The sequence below is a fragment of the Melopsittacus undulatus genome, chromosome 3, assembly GCF_012275295.1.
Source record: "Melopsittacus undulatus isolate bMelUnd1 chromosome 3, bMelUnd1.mat.Z, whole genome shotgun sequence".
NCBI lineage: Eukaryota > Metazoa > Chordata > Aves > Psittaciformes > Psittaculidae > Melopsittacus > Melopsittacus undulatus.
The window spans coordinates 40555713-40577155 of NC_047529.1; the positions used below are offsets into that span (position 1 = coordinate 40555713).

The 21443-nt window shown below is 36.6% G+C and overlaps 1 protein-coding gene across 1 annotated transcript in view; it reads right to left on the reverse strand.

The window, feature by feature from the left end:
* Positions 1-21443, reverse strand: part of EYS (eyes shut homolog) — a 776683-nt gene that overhangs the window by 327346 nt on the left and 427894 nt on the right. Inside the window, exons 28-30 of the mRNA XM_031052748.2 lie at positions 13135-13259; positions 7651-7775; positions 3827-4076 (exon numbers count right to left, since the gene is read on the reverse strand). Coding sequence (XP_030908608.2) covers positions 3827-4076; positions 7651-7775; positions 13135-13259 — 500 coding nt within the window. The remainder of the gene's footprint in view (positions 1-3826; positions 4077-7650; positions 7776-13134; positions 13260-21443) is intronic.

A 21443-nucleotide genomic window follows, 5' to 3' on the forward strand; every position in this document is an offset into this window, starting at 1 on the left:
CAGGGAACTACAGGCCTGTCAGCCTGACCTCATGGCTGGGGAAGATTATGAAGCAGATCATCTTAAGCACTTCACAACCCTCACAGTGAAGGATCTCTAACATCTCATCTAAATCTACCCTCTTGTAGTTTAAAGCCATGCCCCATTGTCCTACCCCCACATGCGCTTGTAAACTCTCCAGATTTCTTGTAGCCCCCTCTAGGCACTAGAAGGCTGCTATAACATGTCCCCAGAGCCTTCTATTCTTTATGCTGAAAAAACTCGTCTCTGTCAGCCTCAGACAACTTGACCTCATGAATGTAGATGCAGTATCAGGAGGTGCTTCTGACAGTAAGAATTTGAACTGTTTACTTATGCATGCATGCTGAGAATGAAATCTACATGGACAAGTGTTCACATGAAAAAAAAAACACTGTTATTCGATCCCAAAAAATCATAATGTTTTACTTGACTTTTGGCACCTTTATACTTATCTTCCATAGTTTAGAATCCTTTTAAATTTTTCTGTGGGAATTAAGTCAATGGAATAAAAACATTTTTCCTATACAACCCCCCAAACAAAGAATGAAAAACAATTCTCTCACTCCTTGGCTTGATAGGTATTCATTTTGTAGAAAGTATTTTTATAAAAGAACATAATAGTAACACAGTCCAAACCGATCAATATTCTCTAATGTTTAATTCTAGAATTCACAGTTTTGTGTGTTCTTTTAATTTTCTATTTCTAAAAGAGTTCTAATGTTCTTACAAAAGTACTGTTTAAAAAAAATGTAGCCATTGTCTGTCATTTTGGAATGAGAAGTGCAAGTTAATTATATTATATATAAAAACGACTCTCTCAAGAGATAAAAATACATTTTTTTCTATATCTATTTTACATTTAAAATGTTAATAATTATACTCATATACTGTAACATAGAGATACCATCTGAATTTATATGTAAGTATGATGAAAGCTACACCTGAAATCCTGAAAACTTTACTGTAGTGAAGCGAAACTGTTCAGTTGCTGATTGCCTGCCAGCATTATAGCAGTCTCCAGCCTGCTTCTATATTGATCTAGTAGCCTATATGGCAGAATATGAAGAATAACCATCTGTGTCAGGTACAGCAGCAGGTGCTGTATTCATTGAACAGGCTGCTGCCTGATTACAATAAATCTTTTTGAAGCACCTGGTAACCTTGACAGACACTTTTATCTTTGTACAAAAACAACCCACCACCTCAAAAACTTGTCTGAATAGAAATGAAAAACTCAAGAGATAACATCAGCTCATAAAGGCCAGAAACTAAATCTACTGTAGATATACTGTGAAGTCTAGGTAAGACAGTATTTAGATTCACAAGGAATTCCTTATCATACAGTACAGTATTGCTAATGTTATTGCAAGGCAGAACTTAAAGTAGGATAACAGGTACGTAAAGATAAATGCTTTGTCACTAACATTTTACAGATTTCTGTTTGCACACAGACAAGGCTTGTGCAGATAAACCAAGTAAGACAACTCACCACTAGAAGATTAAAATAATGATGACCTTTCACGGTATCTGTGAGTAGGTTTACATTCAGAGTTTTTGTAGGAAGATGATATACATCAAGAATACTTGATCAGATTGTTTTTTTAAAATATTTTAAGTGTCATCTGTATTTATTAGTAGATGTATTTTTGAACTCAGAACTACTATTTATGTGTGCTAAAAGTAACTGAGATAAACTACTCAGCTGAATGTTCTACTATTTATTATGTGTGCTAAAAGTATCTCTTGAGATAAACTACTCAGCTGAATGTTTAAGAAAGTACTCTGACTTAATGAATGATAGATCTCTGTAACCAGACAGTTTTGTCTACAGTAATTGTTGAATTTCTTCTGTTGTCACGTGCTCAATAGTAGTTAATAATTTTGTCAAGTTGGCATTTCTCTCTTTAAAGGACATACATGATGAAAATTAAGATTATAAAGAGAGTCTTTAAATGAAAAATAATCTGACAATAGGAATAAAACCATGGAAAATTAATATCTAATTCTTGTGAAGGAAAAGGCAGAATAGAAAGTTGTATCAGAGATATGTGTGCGTATTTCCTGCAGTGGGATGCAAGGATGACAGTCATGTGAACTCCAGGAATGTTATTTTGCTAGATGAAGAACATAAATACCCAGAAGTAATAGCAGGAGCTCCCATTAGTGTGTACCAGCTGGTTAATATCACTGAATTAATCCAAAATGTCTCATAAAGTGGAAACTGTTTGTTATGCAGAACTTGATCCGGGAATTGATCAGTTTTATTCCAGTCATAGAAAATGCTGCACATATTTGGCTTAACTCACTTAAAGATTCAGCAGACTGTGATTTGGTGTTTGGATCTGGCTGATGAATGAAGCAGTAATAGATATTTACTAGGAAGAGATGTTTTGCATTTGAGTTTCGTGACTAATTAAGGAAAGATATCTGTTTTTATGTGCATATATTAGTAGAGAAATTAGAAATTATTGGAGGACTTTGTAATGTGCACTCTTCTGATACTGAAAAAAACACCTGACAATTTTCAGGAGCTTCTTGAGACAACCTGGAGAGCACTGAAGCTGCACTTGTAGAATCAGTTATAAACTGTAACCCATATGAGAATAGTGACTTGCTATTTAATTGTATTTCAGCCCTTGGTATATTACTAATTTCTGAACTCATATCTGTGGCAGATAAACAACAGTCTAGTACTCCTGTAATGATGATACTTGTGTAGGAAAAGTGTCATTAACAAACTAGTGATAAATGAGATTCTATCATAATTATGTTTGGGAAGAGGTACTGACCTTAAATCTATAGAAGTATCAGGCTACTCTGACCTGCAAAGGTTCCTTCCAACTCAAGCTATTCTATGATTCTGATTCTTGTTCCACCTTTCCTCACCTTCAAAAGGCAGGTTTTCTTGATTTGTGAGTAGCAAGTCCAACAGTGCCTCATTCCTACTTGACACATATGTATATCTCCAAAAGACTAATCTGTACAGAAATCAAGCATTAAGTAAAACTCATTTACTTAAATTAAAAAAAAAAAAAAACCCAGGATTCCTGGCTAATTTCTTGTACAAGTAATTACTTGGAAAGAGTATATAAGCAAACAATTCTAAAACTGTAAAGAGGAAGCCTTGTACACATATATCTGTATAGTACTAGCTTTAATAAAATGAACAGGCCACAATCTTCAAAATAAAATGTTGCACTTGTGTTAGTGTTGACTTTTCTTAAAAAATTTTAGAAATAACAGGATAGGATTTTTTTAGGCTTCCCAAAAACATCACTATAAACAGTTCAGACTGGCAGAGATGTTGAGAGGCTTGTTCCAGATATTTTTAGTGAGAAAACTGTCTAGATGCACAGAAAAGGAAGCACTGAGAAAACATGTGAAGTAGGAAAGGAAAATCAAGTCTCCATGGAATAAGGCAAATTATCTTTCTGCTGCTGACTAGCCAAGGAAGAAGAAAAGATTGGCATTAGGGTCAGAGATTGCTGAACGCAATATGAGGTATATGAAATTGTACACTCTAGCAAAGCAAACTAAAAACCAAAATCAAAGAAAGTGCAGTTTTCCTTACTGGATGTGTAAGATGCTTAGAAAAACACTTTTGAGAGAAAAGAGTAATTTTCCAGTTACATATGAATGCAATTATGAAAGCATGATGGATTAAGTTAATGGAATAGAAGGTAGTACAGGAAGTAGAAAACATTCTTAAGAAGAAAATACATTTTGAGTATTCTTACCATTAAAAATTCACAAACAAGGAAAGAAGACTAACATATGCAATTACTCAGAAGCTCTTTCTGCTTACCTTGGGACACTTCTTCTGTATGAGAGTCAGGAGAAGAACGTTCAGACCAAAGTTCCATAGACACAGCCAGGGATGATGGAAGGTCATTGTCTAAAATCTGATCAGGAAACACTTCAGCCACTTCGGTGACAGTTTTTTTGCTTTGGGGGATAGGTAAACAGGTGATATTGTTTATTCCATCAACACAAAGAAATCCAGTGGAGCAGGACTGTATATGACAATCATTGTAATTAAGCTCACAGCTTCGTCCCTGAAAGAGAATTTTCAAAAAGCCATTTTTAAAGGCAATTTACATTTCATAGTTACATTAGTTCAAATTATTGCTTCCTTTTCACTTTAAAATGCTGTTTACCTATATTAAGCTTTCCACACTTGTGAAAGCAAATCTAATCATGTGGAAAATATTGCTTTACTAATTTTACGGTATAGTCATATACTTTAAATTTTAACTAAATGACATTTTGACTCTATTACAAATTACCAGTATAAATATTTTTTTTCCACAGATTTATAACTGCAAAGTATTAAAGATAGTATTGTCACCAGTAACAAAAAGTGGTTAAAATAATAATCTGCAGTTAACCTATAGTTACACAGAAGGTCTTGTACTGTGGACATGGCTGTCCAAAAGCCTGTGGTTTGTTCTGATTGTCAAATTAATGCTCTTTCTTTTTGTACACTGAAGCTCAGTATTCGTTGCCTGCTGTTCTTCAGACAGAACCTTGCTAATACATTAAGTTCACAGGTACCTTTTGGAAAGGAAAAAAAACATGTAGTGGCAGTCTCAAATTTGATCTGATACTTTTTATTTTTTTATCAAGACTAACAATTCATGGGAAACCTAAAATATCCTTCCTAGTAATAAATTAAAAATGTTTTATTTAGTGGCTTGTAAAAAAGACAAGAAATACTGAATTTTTTATAGTAATAAGTACATGAATTAAACACATTCTTGAAGTGTGAAATAAACATATTCTGAAGCCAGACCTGCATTCATTTTATTTTCACTTCCGTTGTAATGAACTAATGGGTTATGTGAAGAAGTACAGCTAACTCAGCTAACATAGAAGGTTCCTACACATCTGGATAGGTATTTAAAATATGTATGGTGTCATTCCTGAAAGACATGCATATCTGACAACATATCATCGTGATACATTTGCTGACAGAAGCTTCTCCTACAGCTGGGGTATATGTAAGAAAATTCAAGTAAAAATTCAAATAAATTCTGTAGTGCTCAATAAGCATGTGCTCATTGCACTCTTCCCTCAAACAAAATGCTTAAATAGTCTCTCTTAGCTATGTTGCTTGATATTCACACAAAACTTGAACAACTTACATTTTCTTAGATCTCTAGCCACCCTATTAAATTAATTTATAATGCTGGGAAATAATAGGAGGTGCAAGAGAGAAAGGCAAAAATACAGACGGAGAAAATGAAATTACTCTTCTTGTAAGTAGTTTAAATCAGTGTTTAAAATGGAAGAGGTTAAATTGATGGGTTTTGAATGATTTAGATATATCCATGCCTGTTTCAATCAAGTTCTTAATTTGCTTTGGCAAGCAGATGAGTTATCTGGTAAATTCATGGCATCTTATAAAATCACTCACTGTATCAGTATTCCAAAAAAGCATGAAGGAACAGCAGGCCAATTCATATGTCATATTCCCACAGAATGATAAAAAAACTTTTCTTCCTTGATCTATTTTAATTCCACACATAGCACAAATGATCAGTTTGAGTAATATTTCTGTCTAATAATTTTTTTAATCCTATGAGACTTGTTTTATTCTGACTTTCCCTATGACTTATTAGTGCATTTTTATTACTTTTGCATGTAATGGTGAAGAGCATTTCATTAAGATTTTATGACTCATAGAAACAAAGCAGATGTGGATAACCTCTGCTGTGTGTGAAGAGTACATTAAATAGTCATAGATAAATTTGACAGCCTTGAAAGTCTGTCTGTAAACGCTTTAACAGCTTTCATGCAGGTAGATCATAGAATCATAGAATCGCATAACTGTTTAGGTTGTGCAGATTTGCATTTAAAAGTATGCATAGTTGTTTCGTTTTAAAAGTAAACATCTATTTCATATGCTACTGGCTACTCTTTCCCACTCAAAATTAATGAGAAACTTCATGATCCATATTTTATAATCCATACTTCAGATAGTATCACATACATAGACTACAGAAGATTTACTTTACACACACTGTAGCTGGAGCTCCTTGAATACTTACTTCTGTGGGAGGTGCCCTCTTTCCTCCTCACACTTACCCAATAGTTAGGAACCAGAACCCATCAGGGGCCTACCAAATACACATCTTAGGATGTTTAATCCCTCTGATAGTTCCTCTCTGATGGTTTTATTTGATGTCCAGAAGATTTATTTGGGCGAGAAATTAATATGAAAAAACACAGTACAATTCATCTTCTGCTTAACTTTAGACCAACGTTGCCTTGCCTAGACTTGGAAGAACCTTTTGGATGGTTAACATGATCACTTGTCTTGTTTTGCTCTCCTTTTTCAGGTACTACAGGACTCAATCCCTTGCCTGCAAGCTCATTGCATCAGCCTACCTTGCTGCTATCCTTGGCTTCTGGCCTACCTTCACTTCTGAAGCAGCCCACTTGACACTTGTACTCCTTGACATGTGCTAGTATGTACTGGGGATCATGAGACAATGTGTGTGGGACAGAGATTAACGGTGCCTGAGAACAACTGAAGATAAAAGGGTTTTTCCTGCTTTTCAGAAAAACCTTTTTTTTTACCATTTTATTGCTTTTTAGTTTTTCCCTCATTGACTGTAAATGAGAATCTTCTGCTGTAGAAAGAAGCCCTGAAACCAGCTGTCTGAAAACTTACTTTTTCTTGACTTGATTGCAGAGATATATGAAAGCGAAACTGAATCTTACTTGCAATAACCTGATCCTTTTTTTTACAGCTGTAGATACACCAAATAAATCATCAACATTTATAAAGAAAAGGTATTCAAATAACAATTTCAAGCTTAGAGTTGTAGAGATAAGAATTACTGAAATAAGAAAAAAACCCTAAAATCATATAGTCCCTTTTTCTCCTCATAAATAACCCCAAACTAGCAAACGATATCAAAAAAAGATTATATCTGAAGTGTGTATATCTGATTATAAACTGAAGTGTGATGAGGTAAGGAACAAGCTAAAATTGTATGTAGCAACTGCATGTGTTCAGCTACAGAAAGAACTGGCAAAAAAAGGCGGTAACAGCATGGAAATTTCAACCTTACATGAATATAGCATTGGCATTTAGCCACCCTCAAAGGATTCTTTTGGTATGCTGAACAGAGAGAATAAAACATAGCACCAAAGCCTAGAGTGTCAAGCATAAAAAGGAACTATTTGGCTTAGTTTCAGGGAACTTGTTTTCAAAGTATCTGTCTGTATGCAATAGTCTCAAGTATGAGTTATATTAGTATGCAAAAATATTAATTGATATGTGTAATACAACCGTTGATTTATATGTATGATAAAATTAGTGGGTTTTTTTAATACTAACATACTCTGCTGACTCACAAAGCCATTACATGCACACACTTTTCCACTTTTTGTCAATATCAGATAGTTATTTCTCTGGAATATGAGTTACTATTAATAAAACAAAAATATTAAGCCAAACCAAAACAAAACAAAGAACAGTTACTAACATATTGTATTTTTCTGAAATGCCAGGCTTTATCTGAGCAAGGTTAAAAAGGAAAAGGATTGCATATAGTGTTTTCTGTGCAGCAATGAACAGTCAAGTTAATGGAAGGACAAGAAAGAATGCCAGCATCTCACCACAAATCCTGCCTTGCAAAAACAGGAGTAACCAAAGCTGGGGTCCTTCTGAACACAGATTCCATGTATGCAAGGGTTGGATATGCACTCATCGACATCCAGCTCACAATGGAGGCCTTCCCATCCTGTCAGAAAAGAAAGAAAACCCAATCAAAACAACAAAAAAACCCAAACTAAGACTTATTAAAATTCAAATCTATTTATGGAATGTCAATCAAAAAAACCTGTGAGTAACTGTAATCAATTATTACATATAAATATATATAAAAACATAGTATAGGATGACTTTAAACTGAAAGAAAGTAGATTTAGATTAGATATTATGAAAAAATTACTTGCTATGAGGATGGTGAGACAATGGCGCAGATTGCCCAGGGAAGTTGTGGCTGCCCCATCCCTGGAAGTGCTCAAGACAAGGTTTGAGTAACCTGGTCTATTGGAAGGTGTTCTTGCCCATGGCAAGGGCGATGGAACTAAATGATCTTTAAGGCCTTTTCCAACCCAAACCATTCTATGATCCTATGATTCTGTCTATTAGGGAAATTAATGTTTGCCAACTTCTGTTTCTGTAGACATAAGTAAGCAAACAAGAGTAAAAGCTGAATATACTCTTTTTTTAAACACCAATGGTTCAGCACTTTGGGGACAAGAATATTGGTCTGGATGGATCTTCTCTCTGATGGTAGTCCCGTTGTTCTCAGGTTCTCCCAAGTGAAACAGCTCAGGCATTTCTAGAAACGAGCATGAGGAAATAAAACCAGGTTCATAGGGAACCAAACAGGTATTGCTCACCTCAAAAAGATTTGGACCCATTTGGTTGGGGAGCATGTGCTGCTTCAGACTGAGGCTTCGAGCCTTGCTAGCGTCCGAGATGTGGAAACCCAGCTCAGCTGGATGAACACAGAAGACTTCCAACGAACACATTCTACACCTGCTTTTTGCAAATCCGATCGGATGGTCAAACCATCTCGAGACAATCCACAGCTCTTAGCTCATGGGAAGGTACACACCTCCTTGCCAGAGGGTGACAGAGCTAATGCCTTGGCTGGGACATGATTATGGGTATTCAGTGCCTTCTGCTAGTAGAAGGCATACCTCCCATATGAAGATAGGCTGAGAAAGTTGGGGCTGTTCATCCTGGAGAAGAGAAGGCTGCGTGGAGACCTCATAGCAGCCTTCCAGTATCTGAAAGGGGCCTATAGGAATGCTGGGGAGGGACTCTTCATTAGGGACTGTAGTGATAGGACAAAGGGTAACAGGTTAAAACTTAAACAGGGGAAGTTTAGATTTGCTACAAGGAGGAAGCTCTTTATGGTAAGGGTGGTGAGGCACTGGGATGGGCTGGCCAGGGGAGCTGTGAATGCTCCATCGGTGGCAGTGTCCAAGGCCAGGTTGGGCAGAGCCTTGGGGGGCATGGTTTATTGTGAGGTGTCCCAGCCCATGGCAGGGGGTTTGAAACCTGATTATCTTAAGGTCCTTTCCAACCCTGACTATTCTATGATTCTATGGGTTGCACTTTACCTACAGAATTATCTGTATTCTCACCTCTCTTGTGGCTAAGAATTAGAAAGTGTAAAACATCCCCTGAAACCTCTTATCTCCTTTCAGATTTTCACAGTGCAACCAAAGCCATATTGTTTTTTCCAAATCTAAACTGAAAGAGTATGGAATTGCCTATATTAGTTTTTGATCCTTTTTGACCTATTCATTAAATTTGTGCATTATTGCCACACTGAGGAATGAAAACTGGATGTTTAGATAGACGAAAATAGTTACATTACATAACATAAAATAAGGGGAAAAAAAATAAAAGAGAAAGTTTGAAACTGATTACTGTACCAGATCAATAAGGACAACTTCTGATGAAACACAGGTTTGTGTTTCAATACCATCAGAATAACACCTGCTTATATTTCAATTGTCAGATTACTGGAATTTTTGTCAATAGGCATTTCTTATAAAAATAGGTTTTACATCATAAATTAGAGGCCAAAAGCTGATCTGGAAGTTGTTTTTTAGATCACATAATTTGAGCCTATATTGAACTTGGTCCTTAGAGGCTAAACTAAACTAAGGAGCCCAATTGCTTGGTAAATATGAACCCAGAATCCTGTAAAATATGGCTAGTTGTTGAAAAACAGCAGACTTTCTGCCATGATATTCCCACTGCCCATGACATACTTGTTATTTCTCCAACTAAATTTTCCCATTTCTAAACAAATAAATGTATCTTGACTTTCCCTAAAAAAATCCAAAAAACAAAAACAAAACAAAATGAAAAAATACCTAAGAAGCCAAAACAAAAAAAAATTCCCAACAAAAAAGCCCCCAACCTAACAATAAAACAAAAAAAAAAACCAACCCACAAACAGCCTTCAGCTGATACAAATCTAGTTGTTACCCCTGTCCTGCATTTGCCTCACAGCATGCATCAAGCAGACCCACCAGTTACATTCCAGTCCTGCTTTAGCTGTCCTGGCAGAAATGCAACCTATCACAGTTAAAGACTTCAGCTGTGAGGCCACTAGTAGTTCCAACAGCTGCTGTTGTTTCTTTTGAGCTGTCTGAGATGCTGTTAGAATACAGTTTATATCTCTCTGTGCTGCTTCTGCACCTGAACAGCCTGCAGCTGCAGTCACACATCCTGAACATGCATCTATTATTCTAAGGGCATGGGGCCTGCTACTGGGACAATAGCTGACAAAAATCATGATCCATTACAGAACAGGTTTGTCAGTGCTAAATCAATTCCCTTTTCTGGTATCACATGCTGTCACCACATGCTTCATTTTATTCTCTGGAGGTTTTTGGAAAGCTGCAGTCATCTGCTTTGTTCCTACTTCTTTCTTGCTACTATCCCTTTTCCATTTTATTAAATTCCAACTGTTGATCTGTTGCTGCATATCTCACACTTCCTGCCTGAAGTTCTTTCCCATAGTTGCCTCTACAAATCCAAAAATACTCAATCTCGTCTCCATATTTCTATAGAATAAGCTTAGTAGAGAAATGCAAGACCTATCACATGTGAACAGCAGTAGCCTGCAACAACAGCAAATTTGTTCCAAGCATTTCTACTTTCTGTCTCTGCAAGATGTTTTTAATTCATCTTCTTTCAAGCCCTTTTTTTTCAGTTATGTAACATTCGAAAAAGCTGCTCCTCCTAAAGATTCCCCTGCATCTCCAAATTCACTTACTTTCTGAGTTGCAACCTTATCTCTTCAGCTGTTTCAGAGACTGAAATAAGATTTGAAAATACCATATAAATTGAAAACAAAAAGCTAGATATATAACTAAATATACAAAAATCTAGATATATAACTGTGATGCATATACATAATGCATATGGTTTCTCCTGGAAGGCATGCTAGGGCACATGAAAAACAAAAAGATACTTGGTGACAGTCAGCATGGCTTCACGAAGGGGAAATCCTGCCTGACCAAAATGGTGGCTTTCTATGATGGGGCTATAGAGCTGATGGACAGGGGCAGAGCAGTTGATGTCATCTACCTGGACTTGTGCAAAGCATTCGACACTGTCCCACACAACATCCTTATCTGTAAAATGGAGAGACATCAGTTTGATAGGTGGACCACTCAGTGGATAAAGAACTGGCTGGATAGCAGCATGCAAACAGTTGTGGTCAATGGCTCAGTGTCCAGCTGGAGACCAGTAACAAGTGGTGTCCCTCAGGGACCAATGTTGGGACTGGTCTTGTTCAACATTGTTGGTGACACAGACAGTGGGATTGAGTGCATCCTCAGCAAATTTGCCGATGACACCAAGCTGTTTTGTTTGGTTGATGCACTGGAGGGAAGGAATGCCACCCAGAGAGACCTTGACACACTTGTGAGGTGGGCTGATGCCAACCTTATGAAGTTTAACCATGTCAAGTGTAAGGTCCTACACCTGAGTCGGAGCAATCCCAGGCACAGCTACAGGCTGGGCAGAGGAGAGATTCAGAGCAGCCCTGTGGAGAAGGACTTGGGTTGTTGGTTGATGAGAAATGAACACGAGCCAGCTTCATTGTGCGCTTACAGCCCAGAAAGCCAACTGTATTCTGGGCTGCATCAAAAGAAGTATGACCAGCAGGTCAAAGGAGGTGATCCTGCCCCTTTACTCTGCTCTTGTGAGACCTCACTTGGAGTATTGTGTGCAGTTCTGGTGTCCTCAATATAAAAAGGACATGGAACTGTTAGAACAAGTCCAGAGGAGGGCCACGAGGATGATCAGGAGACTGGACCACCTCCTGTATGAAGACAGGCTGAGAAATTTGGGTCTGTTCAGCCTGGAGAAGAGAAGGCTACGTGGAGACCTCATTGAAGCCATCCAGTATCTGAAGGAGGCCTATAGGAATGCTGGAGAGGGACTCTTGATTAGGGACTGTAGTGATAGGACAAGGGGTAACGAGTTAGAACATAAACAGGGGAGGTTTAGATTGGATATAAGGAAGATATTTTTTACTGTTAGGGTGGTGAGGTACTGGAATGGGTTGCCCAGGGAGGTTGTGAATGCTGATCCCTGGCAGTGTTCAAAGCCAGTTTGGATGAAGCCTTGTATGGCATGCTTTAGTGTGAGGTGTTCCTGCTCTTGGCAGGGGGGTTGGAACTTGATAATCTTAAGGTCCTTTCCAATCCTAACTATTCTATGAGTCTATGATTCTATGATTTATAACTGTTCAGAAAATTTATTTTCATCCCACCCAACACATACAAGCATGGATATGTGTGACAGCAATAATAATAGATGTTGATTACAATTTTCAGAATCTCTTTCCAGTCAACTTTATTAAATGTCTAGTTAAATTCTGTAGTTGATGTACATTGCCTGTTTGAGTGCTTGCTTGGTCAGTAAGTTACATTAGTAAATCACAGAATCATAGAATATAATGTTGAAAGTGACCTCTGAGATCATCTAGTATAGCTTTTCTTGGCAAAACATGACTTAGACTAGATGCCCCAGCACGCTGTCCAGCCAGATTGTACAAGTGTACAATACTGGGGAGTCCACCTTCCTGGGGAGATTGTTCCAAAGGCTGATTGTTCTCATTGTGAAAAATTTCCTTCGTGTCCAACCGGAATCTCCGGAGGAGTAACTTGTGCCCATTACCCCTCCTCTTTTCCATGTGACTTCTTGTAAAAAGGATGTCTTCATCTTCTTTGTAGTCACCCTTTAAATACTGGAACATGGTGATAAGGTCTCCCCTGAGAGAAATCATACATAATAAACCTAGCTCCAGATAATTCTTCTGACTTACTTAATGAACTGGGTTTTGTTTCAAGTGTTTTTAATGTCCTTATTAGACTAGGTCATTCTCTTCAGATTTCATTCAAAAAACTTGTCATGGAGAGTTAATATTCATGCACCCTATAGGTTATATACAAATAGTGAGTTTGATATAATTTACCATTTTTCTTGGTAGTAGCACTGATACAAAGTTTAATAAGCTATAGTTGTTTAAGATTATTCTATTAAATGCCAGTTACCTTTTTGACATGTACAAGTGTATCCACTGATATGATCTTCACAGGTTGAGCCATGTAGACAAGGTGATGAATTACACTCATTAACTTCTATTTCACAAAACTGTCCAGAAAATCCAGCAAGACACCTGAAGCAAACAACATTCAAAAGGGTTATACTATGCATAACCATCATATAAAATATAGTTTGTGAGGGAAAAATAGAAAATGTGTAATGTATGTGTATTAACAAAGACACGATCTCATGTATTCCTTTCGGGTTTAAGAAGTACTTTAATGGAACTCTTCCACATTTCACATTTTAGCCCATGGTGATCTGTTAGAGGATTTATGATGGCAAACCCATAAACCAATCACAGATTTCACATCTGAATCATAATTAAATGCAACAGTCTCAGTTACAGTTTACTGGTTCTATCAAGGTGAGTACAAACCTTTCTTAATGTATTACTGGGAGACTGTCTACTAAAAAAATTTAGTTAGCTAAGTAACTTCAGCCTATGTTTGAAAAACTGCTTGTTGGGAAATGTTGCATTAAATGTAACTACTGCATGAAAACTAACCTTCAGGGTTATTTATCATTCTAGTTATCAGATGTTGGTCATCGTGGAAAAACTCTTCTGTATATTTCTGGTTGCAAATCCTACGTGATCATTTATACCAAAATACTATGATTTCATACAACTAACCCAATTTAGACTCACAAGACCTCTAATGAAGCTCAGAAATTTTACTAATCTCGTAATTGACACATCCTTGCATACATATGCACAACTTTACAGATATACTCAAAATATATTTTGCAAAACAGGGCCCCATGATGGTATTTACAATACTTGTTCTTTTGAGATGCGTCGTACATGGATACATTTCACATGAGACAGTGTATTCTAAAACTTCTGTTGGCAAGTGGGTGGTGCACATCTTGTATGTTGTCTTGGCTCTAATGAAGAACTTAAAACTTTATGCCCCATTTTAAGGAAGATAAGCACATTAACAGATTATGTTAAATTAGAATAGTCATTGTCACCTACTCCTCAAGCTGCTACATTGTGTGAATGCAAACCACATCATTAGAATGAAATATCTGCAGGGTCTATCTGAGCTTTCCAAATACTGAAGCAACAGAGAAGGAGGATAGACCACAAACAGGTATGTGTAACACTTCTGAAAGATTATGACACTGTGTGCCCGTAATTACATTTTGGTTTAATTCTGCCTTGACTATTAGAATATATTTGTTTCATTTTATATCGAATTCACTCTGGGCAATGGGAATTTGGAATCCATCAAGACAATAACAGCAGATTTCCCAAAGTCTGTATCAGTTACAGATCGCAGCAATATACTACTTGGAAAATGTATAAATTGAAGCACACACTATTATTTTTCAAATACCTCATCATAATGTGCAAGAGAAAAACTTAATGAGTGAACTGTAAGGCCACCTGTGTAGCTCTTTGGCCACAAAACACTAAGCAAAACCTACTGAGAAGATACAGTCTGGCCTTTCATCCTGTCAGCAAACACCAAAGACCAAAGTCAAAACGTCAAAAACAAAATTGTTCCACCTAACTTCACATGCCTAACTGTAACAACCCTAGGATTCTCTTACACTTGGTGGAATAAGGGATGCAGAGGATTATGCTCACTGTAAGCTTAAATACTTCTCTGCAGATACATTTGTCTTTCCACTGGCTGCGCAGTGTATTAAAAAACTTAAAGGAAAAGAAATAGTTGAAGGGAAAGACTTCTACCACATATGTGAATGGAGACCAGGAAGAATGAATACCTACAGAATAATAGAAAGAATATTCTACAGGAAAAAAGGCAACTAGACACAGGAAAAATTGGGGTAGTTTTAAGATCAATTCAAGTTTGTGCTTTGGGGTGCTCATAGTCATTTCACTTGGGAAAAAGTGATTACAACATCAGCTACAAGAAAAACACATTTATTATGTAAAAATTTTGTACAGAATAACTATACCTACATTTATCTAAGATGAGTGGTCTTGATTTTTCAGGCTGCAAAATGCAAATACTGAAGAAAAGTTTAAAGGTCTTTTTCAGAGCTCTTCTGCTGGCAGCTTCAAGGTGGCATATTTTTATACATGATGTGTATATTCGCTGACAGGTAGAAACCAGTAATTTCAAAAGCAGTTTACCCAGTTACTGTGGTCATAAGTAGTTGGAGTAGGTTGATATAACTCCAATGGAGCGAATCAATGGAATTGAATCAGCTTCATATCACAGGATACAGCCTGGATAAGCTTTCGATGATTTTCTATTCAGTTTATATTGACACTTCAGAGGCACTATACAGCCATGGGCCTAACTCTCTAAACACTGAAGTAGAGAAATAGATATAGGTATAAATGTTTGGTAAAAAAATATTTTGTACTGAAAACTTTTAAAATATTTATTGTATGTATAATACTACATAGAGCGATGGTGGCACCACCAAAAAAAGAGAAGTTATAAAAAATATTACTCTGCTTTCTATTAGAAAATATAAAGTCATGAAAGCTCTTGGATATCCAGTAAATCAAATACCACATTAATTAATTTGCACTAAGTACACTTTCTCCCAAGTCAAACAATCATTCAACTTAGAGAATATTTAATAATACGGCAAGTACTTCACATACTGATTTGTTTTATTTATTGCAAGCATTACAGTACCACAGTGTTCACTTTGCTTGTGTTCAGATAGCATAATTAGATGGAAATGATGCTTCATGACTGCAGAGGCAGGCACTCTACTAACTAAATGATTCCGAGCAATTATGAAACAAAAGCAGCAAGCATATTACTGGTGCTTGTAAGTCATAAAACAACACCTCAATGTCAGCAGCTGTTGTAAATTTCCCAAAATTGTAATACATAGTATGCTTTATTAAGAGTGTTAATGAAGTTAACGCTTAGGATTTAGCAATCACTTTAAAAATTTCCTAAGTTTTGTTCATTCTTACTTCTTTTAAATTTATATTTCTGTTCTGCCCCTCCTCATTCATAGCTTTTGTCATTTCTTTTAGAACATTAGAGGGAGCGCAAAAAAAAAAAATATAAATACTACTGACATTAGAAACTGTAAGCAGATATGCAAAATAGTTGTTGTGCTGTAAATGGTATTAAATCTAACTCAAATACTTCAGAAAACATTTTTATGTGGTGGCTGGGATATGATAGTTCTGCAAATGAAAAACAGGGTCTTTGTTTTTTTGATTTTCATTCCAAGGTATGACCACTGCAAATTTCGTACTGTGATTACTACTTAATAAAAGAACAATTCAGGTCTTTGTAAGTAAATGCATAATTAGGTTTAGCAGCAAGTAACTCTTAGACCTTATCTGATAAAGAAAGTTAATACACTGAGAAGGCTGAGCTTTTAAACTTAGAAAGGTATCAACATAAAATCAACAGTTTAGTGCCAAAAAGCAGCAAAAAATGACTGCTGATTTGCTGTAAAAATAATGCATTCACAATTTAATTATCATAGACTCATAGAATCATAGAATAGTTAGGGTTGGAAAGGACCTTAAGATCATCTAGTTCCAACCCCCCTGCCATGGGCAGGGACACCTCACACTAAACCGTATCACCCAAGGCTTCATCCAACCTGGCCTTGAACACTGCCAGGGATGGATTATTCACAACCTCCCTAGGCAACATAGAATGGTTAGGGTTGGAAAAGTTCATCTAGTTCCACCCCCCCTGCTGTGGGCAGGGATGCCTTATCCTAGATCATTTATATGAATTTCAGCAAAGATCTTTTTTTTATCATTCTCCACAGATTTTTTCCTCTCATAAAAAATGCTGACATGAAATGGTCCCTTTTTTGTTGCACCTTTACATCAATCAATATCAGGATTGATCATCTTATTTTGGACATACGACAATGCAATAGCTGAACAAAAGACTGAAAAGATTCTATTGAATTTGATGGATTTGAAACAGAAAAATGTAACTTCAGTACTTTTACACTGCAGTAAAGAACAAAGACAGGAATAAGCATCTCAGCAAAATGCTCAGCTGAGGATTAGCATGGTGTAGAAGGTGACAGTTCATTTTTTTTTCTTTCAAAAGAACACGGCCAAGGAAGCACCTTTAAATCTTCTATGTATCTGAAGGAGCCAGTTCTTTGCAGTTTTCAACCTGCAGCTGATATTGACTGCAAATTGTGATGAAATCATACTTGCAAACTTTCAATTTTGAAATCTTTCCTCACTCCACATTAATCTCAGCTGGATTGGAAACTCTGCCTTCTAAAATGAATTCAGGAGTTTATTAAGGTGACCTTGAAGGTCCTATTGGAAGCTAATGGACATTTAACCTGGTTATGACAATCACTCTTTCAAAAGTGCTTGTATTATGTAGCAAGATGAAGAACAAGAGTGAAAAGAGGTATACATGCCTCTAAGTGTCTAAACTGCCCCTTAAAAATATACACAGGTTTAGAATCAGTGGCCAATTTCACCGGCCATCTAGTAAGACCTATCCTACATCTAAATTAACCCCAAGCCATATAGGAAACCTGTGAGTTAAAATGAACCTTAAGTGTAAGTATAACGTTTTAGGCACTTCCAAGCTGAAATTCCTAAACCAGGAGCAATCCATTGATCATTTTAAAGGTGCTTCCTCTTTATGCTTGCCCTTTGGGCCACTGGCTGATATGAACACAGAAAAGACAGGTAATATGTAAGAGATAAGTTTGTTTGTCAATAATTATTTTACTGAATGTGTCTTGAGAGAGATCAGATGGCACATTACAGAGGGAGCAAGAACTCTAAAATAACAAGAGACTAGGAATACTTAGGATAGGGAAATACAGTCTGAACAAAGACCCAAACACCAGTGGTCTTATTACACAAAAGAATCATTCAAGAAATGGAAAAGGGAAGCCAAGTTTAAAAAGTAAAGCATGCGGTTTAAAATCATACTTTAGTGACAAAGGTAAAAGCTATCAAGAAACAGAAAAAATAGAAGGGTCATGCCCTGCCCTTTGAGTGATAAACTTGCTTCTCAGCTGGAGGTAGGAATAGCTAGTGCCCTAATGATGCTGCATTGGGGCCATGACTATATTTATGCCCTCTTCACCGGAAAGGATGACAAGCAGCAGCTCTGGGATAAAGACTGCCTGTTCTTGTAGAAGACCAATTTTCTCATCCTCAGTGTCAGTATCCAGTCTTTCCAGTAAGTAGTGCTAGTCTACCTTAGGTTTCCTCTTCCTTGCCTGTACCCCTACATCTTTGAAGGGTGTTGGGAGTGATAAAACAGAGATACTTCCAGCCCTATTCTTTTAAAGAAGCCATGCTTCTATCACAGCTATTTTCAAATATGGTTTCAAGTGAGGTGTTCAGATTGAGAAGTTTGTTAGTTATCACTACATACTTTCATAACAAAATCCTTGCACTCTCACCATCCCCAAAAGTACTGAGATAACAAAGACTGCTGTTATGCCTTGATAGCACTGAAGATTGCTTAGCTCATTGAGGTAGCTGGCAAAAAAAAACAAAGGTTTATACTTTCCATTTGTACTTGATATCACGAGCAGTTGCAGATACCTGGGAAGATTCAGTTATTTGGAAAGTGGTAAGAAATTTCTTCTGCCTTGGTCCTGAACAGTAGGGCTATGTGTTATGGTGTCTGCACTGTTTCTCTCACTTATTCCTCTCTTCCACTGCTTCTCTGCAGCAGGCTTTTTTTCCCATTCTTAAACCCAGAGGCTCTATCACTGCTACTGTTGGGCTCAGCCTTGGTCAGCAGTGGGTGTCTTGAAGCCAGCTGGCATTGGCTCCATCAGACAGAGTGGAGAGTTCTGGCATCTCCTCACAGAAGCCCCCCTCCCCCCTTACCAAAACCTTTCCACACAAACCAAATACACTTTGGTATTTATTTTGTCAGATACAGCATTCTAGCTTTAGTAAGATAATTTCCACTATGGTTTTCATTATGATTCACTAATGATTGAGACAAGCTTCTCTTTGTCCCTGCCCCACATGGCTTTGTGGTGCTTTGTTTCAGTTACAGTAGAGGGAACAGCTATGCACTGAAGGCTTTTTTTTTGCAAAAAGCAGCCAGGACATTTAAACTGAATGAGAGAGGCAATACACAAACTCAACAAAAAGACTGGAAAGGGGCTAGAGAATGGGCCTGTAGGGGGATAAGTATAAAAGCAATTTGCCTGAAGCTGGCCTACACAGTTTTGGCTAGAAGAAAGATGACTTATTCAGGATGAGGACTTAGCTGTCTAAGGGGCTGCCAATTAATATAATGAAAAACTGACCTTTAAATCTAAGAAAGCTGCACAGATACAAAACCACAGCTCATGTTGTCCATATGTGCTTGGCTGACCTATTTAGAAGACATGAATCAGGTCCTAAGAAACATTCACAGATGCAGTAATCTTAAACCACAAATTAAGCACTTACTATTGTAATATTGACAGATTTATAGAACTACACGAAATTGTAACATTATTGATATTTTCCCAACTCAAAGTCGGAGTAAATGCCATCTACCTGATCTCACAGTGCTGTGAGATCCTACCCCAAGGCTAGCTATGCAATGGATTAGAACTGGGCTAATTATCAGTAATAAGAAGCATCCTTACTTTATATGTAATATTTAACAATCTAATGCAGCAGAAGCTGCACATATGAGACTGATCCCAGGTCTTCACTCTTGGTTTTCATGACATTAAATGGGAAATGCAGCAAGTAAAATTACCAAATAAAGAAAAAAAATATGGATACCTTATTTTCTTTTTAGTTGGACATTATAAGTGAATAGTAAGGTAGAAGCACACAGTTCTTGTAATGAATTCATACAAATTACACTGGGAGAATGAAGTAGTTATTTTTCCATTAGTTCAGAGCTAGTCAGATCAAGCCTAAGAACACCAATGTTTCCATATGAAAGCAACAAACATTTTTTTTTAGATTAAAAATAAAAGAACATCAGAAGAATCAGCTAATGAATCAGAACACAGCTGAGGAAAAGTCTACCTGAATGTCTCCTTATTTCCTGACTTCCTCACACTTCAGCAAAAACTCAACTGCCTACAATCTCTTGTATTAATGATTATCAATCAAAACACAAACTATAAAAAAAAAATCTGAGGCATCCCCACAATGCATCTCTATGAAACAGGAAGATAAGTTGTTTTACTAACTTGTTATATAATAAGTACATAAACAAAAACCCTGCAGTTATTTAAACAAATAAAAAAAACCCAAACCTACTTCTACAGAAATTAAAAATTTCATATTTTTATCAGCATAGGAAAGGTCTATCAGAAAAGGAGAAAAGGAACTTCACAGACTTCTTCAAGCATTTATGCAGCAATTGAGTTATTCAAGCCTAATCAGAATTTTATTGGGATTGCAAAAATATTTTTAACATTCTGTATTAAAAGTGAGTAAATCAGTAACAAATTTCAACTTCTAGATGGAGTTTTCAACAAAAATCCAAGATGTCCTATGTGAATCTCTTTTAACAAAGCAGCAGTGTTAACTGTTGTCAGTTTTACTTCATCTTAATTATCTATTTTAAGGGCTATTGGCGTGCATACATTTCTACTACCCCAAACATTAGATAAAAAGCAATTCCAAAAAGACTGATTAATGATTAAGAGAATTAAATGATGTATTTTGATCTACAACAATTATAGCTGCAGCAACAGTAAAATTTCTTCTATGTGAGTAAACTTTCAGCATCAGAGAAAATCTGCAAGGACTGAAATGTCAGCCAAATTTTTCCCCACAACTCTACTTCATATCCTGTTGTAACTCATCGCTCTTTGAGCCTGTTTTGTAACTCATCTTTTGAATATTTTTTATCTGTACCCTTTTCCTTCTTTCTCCCACTCTTTTATCTGCTTTGTGACCTTTTACAGCTTATGAATAATTTGTGCATCTATGAGATATAAGGTTCAAAAAAATCGTGGTTCTATAACATAGAATTTTATTAGGTTTATCTGGGAGCAATGATTAACAGCAATTGTACTTTCAGAAAGAGCATTTATGCTGTAACCTTTACCTGCCTATGTGACTCATTCAGCCTTGCAAAATCAATAAACTTTGTGGACCAGTCCACAGTATGAAATTTGTTTGTGGCATCAATTTTTCTTCATGTGTGTTAACCTTGATGAGTGAGGTAATATTTTGTGTCTCATAATTAGGTCATTAGGACTTCAGGCAGAATAATGGATCACTATGGAAAAAACCTCTCCTGAGCAACTGTGTTAGCTAAATAGACTTGTAAATGTACAATCTCTTTTGACATCAGTTGTGAATTTTTTCTTTTTCAAA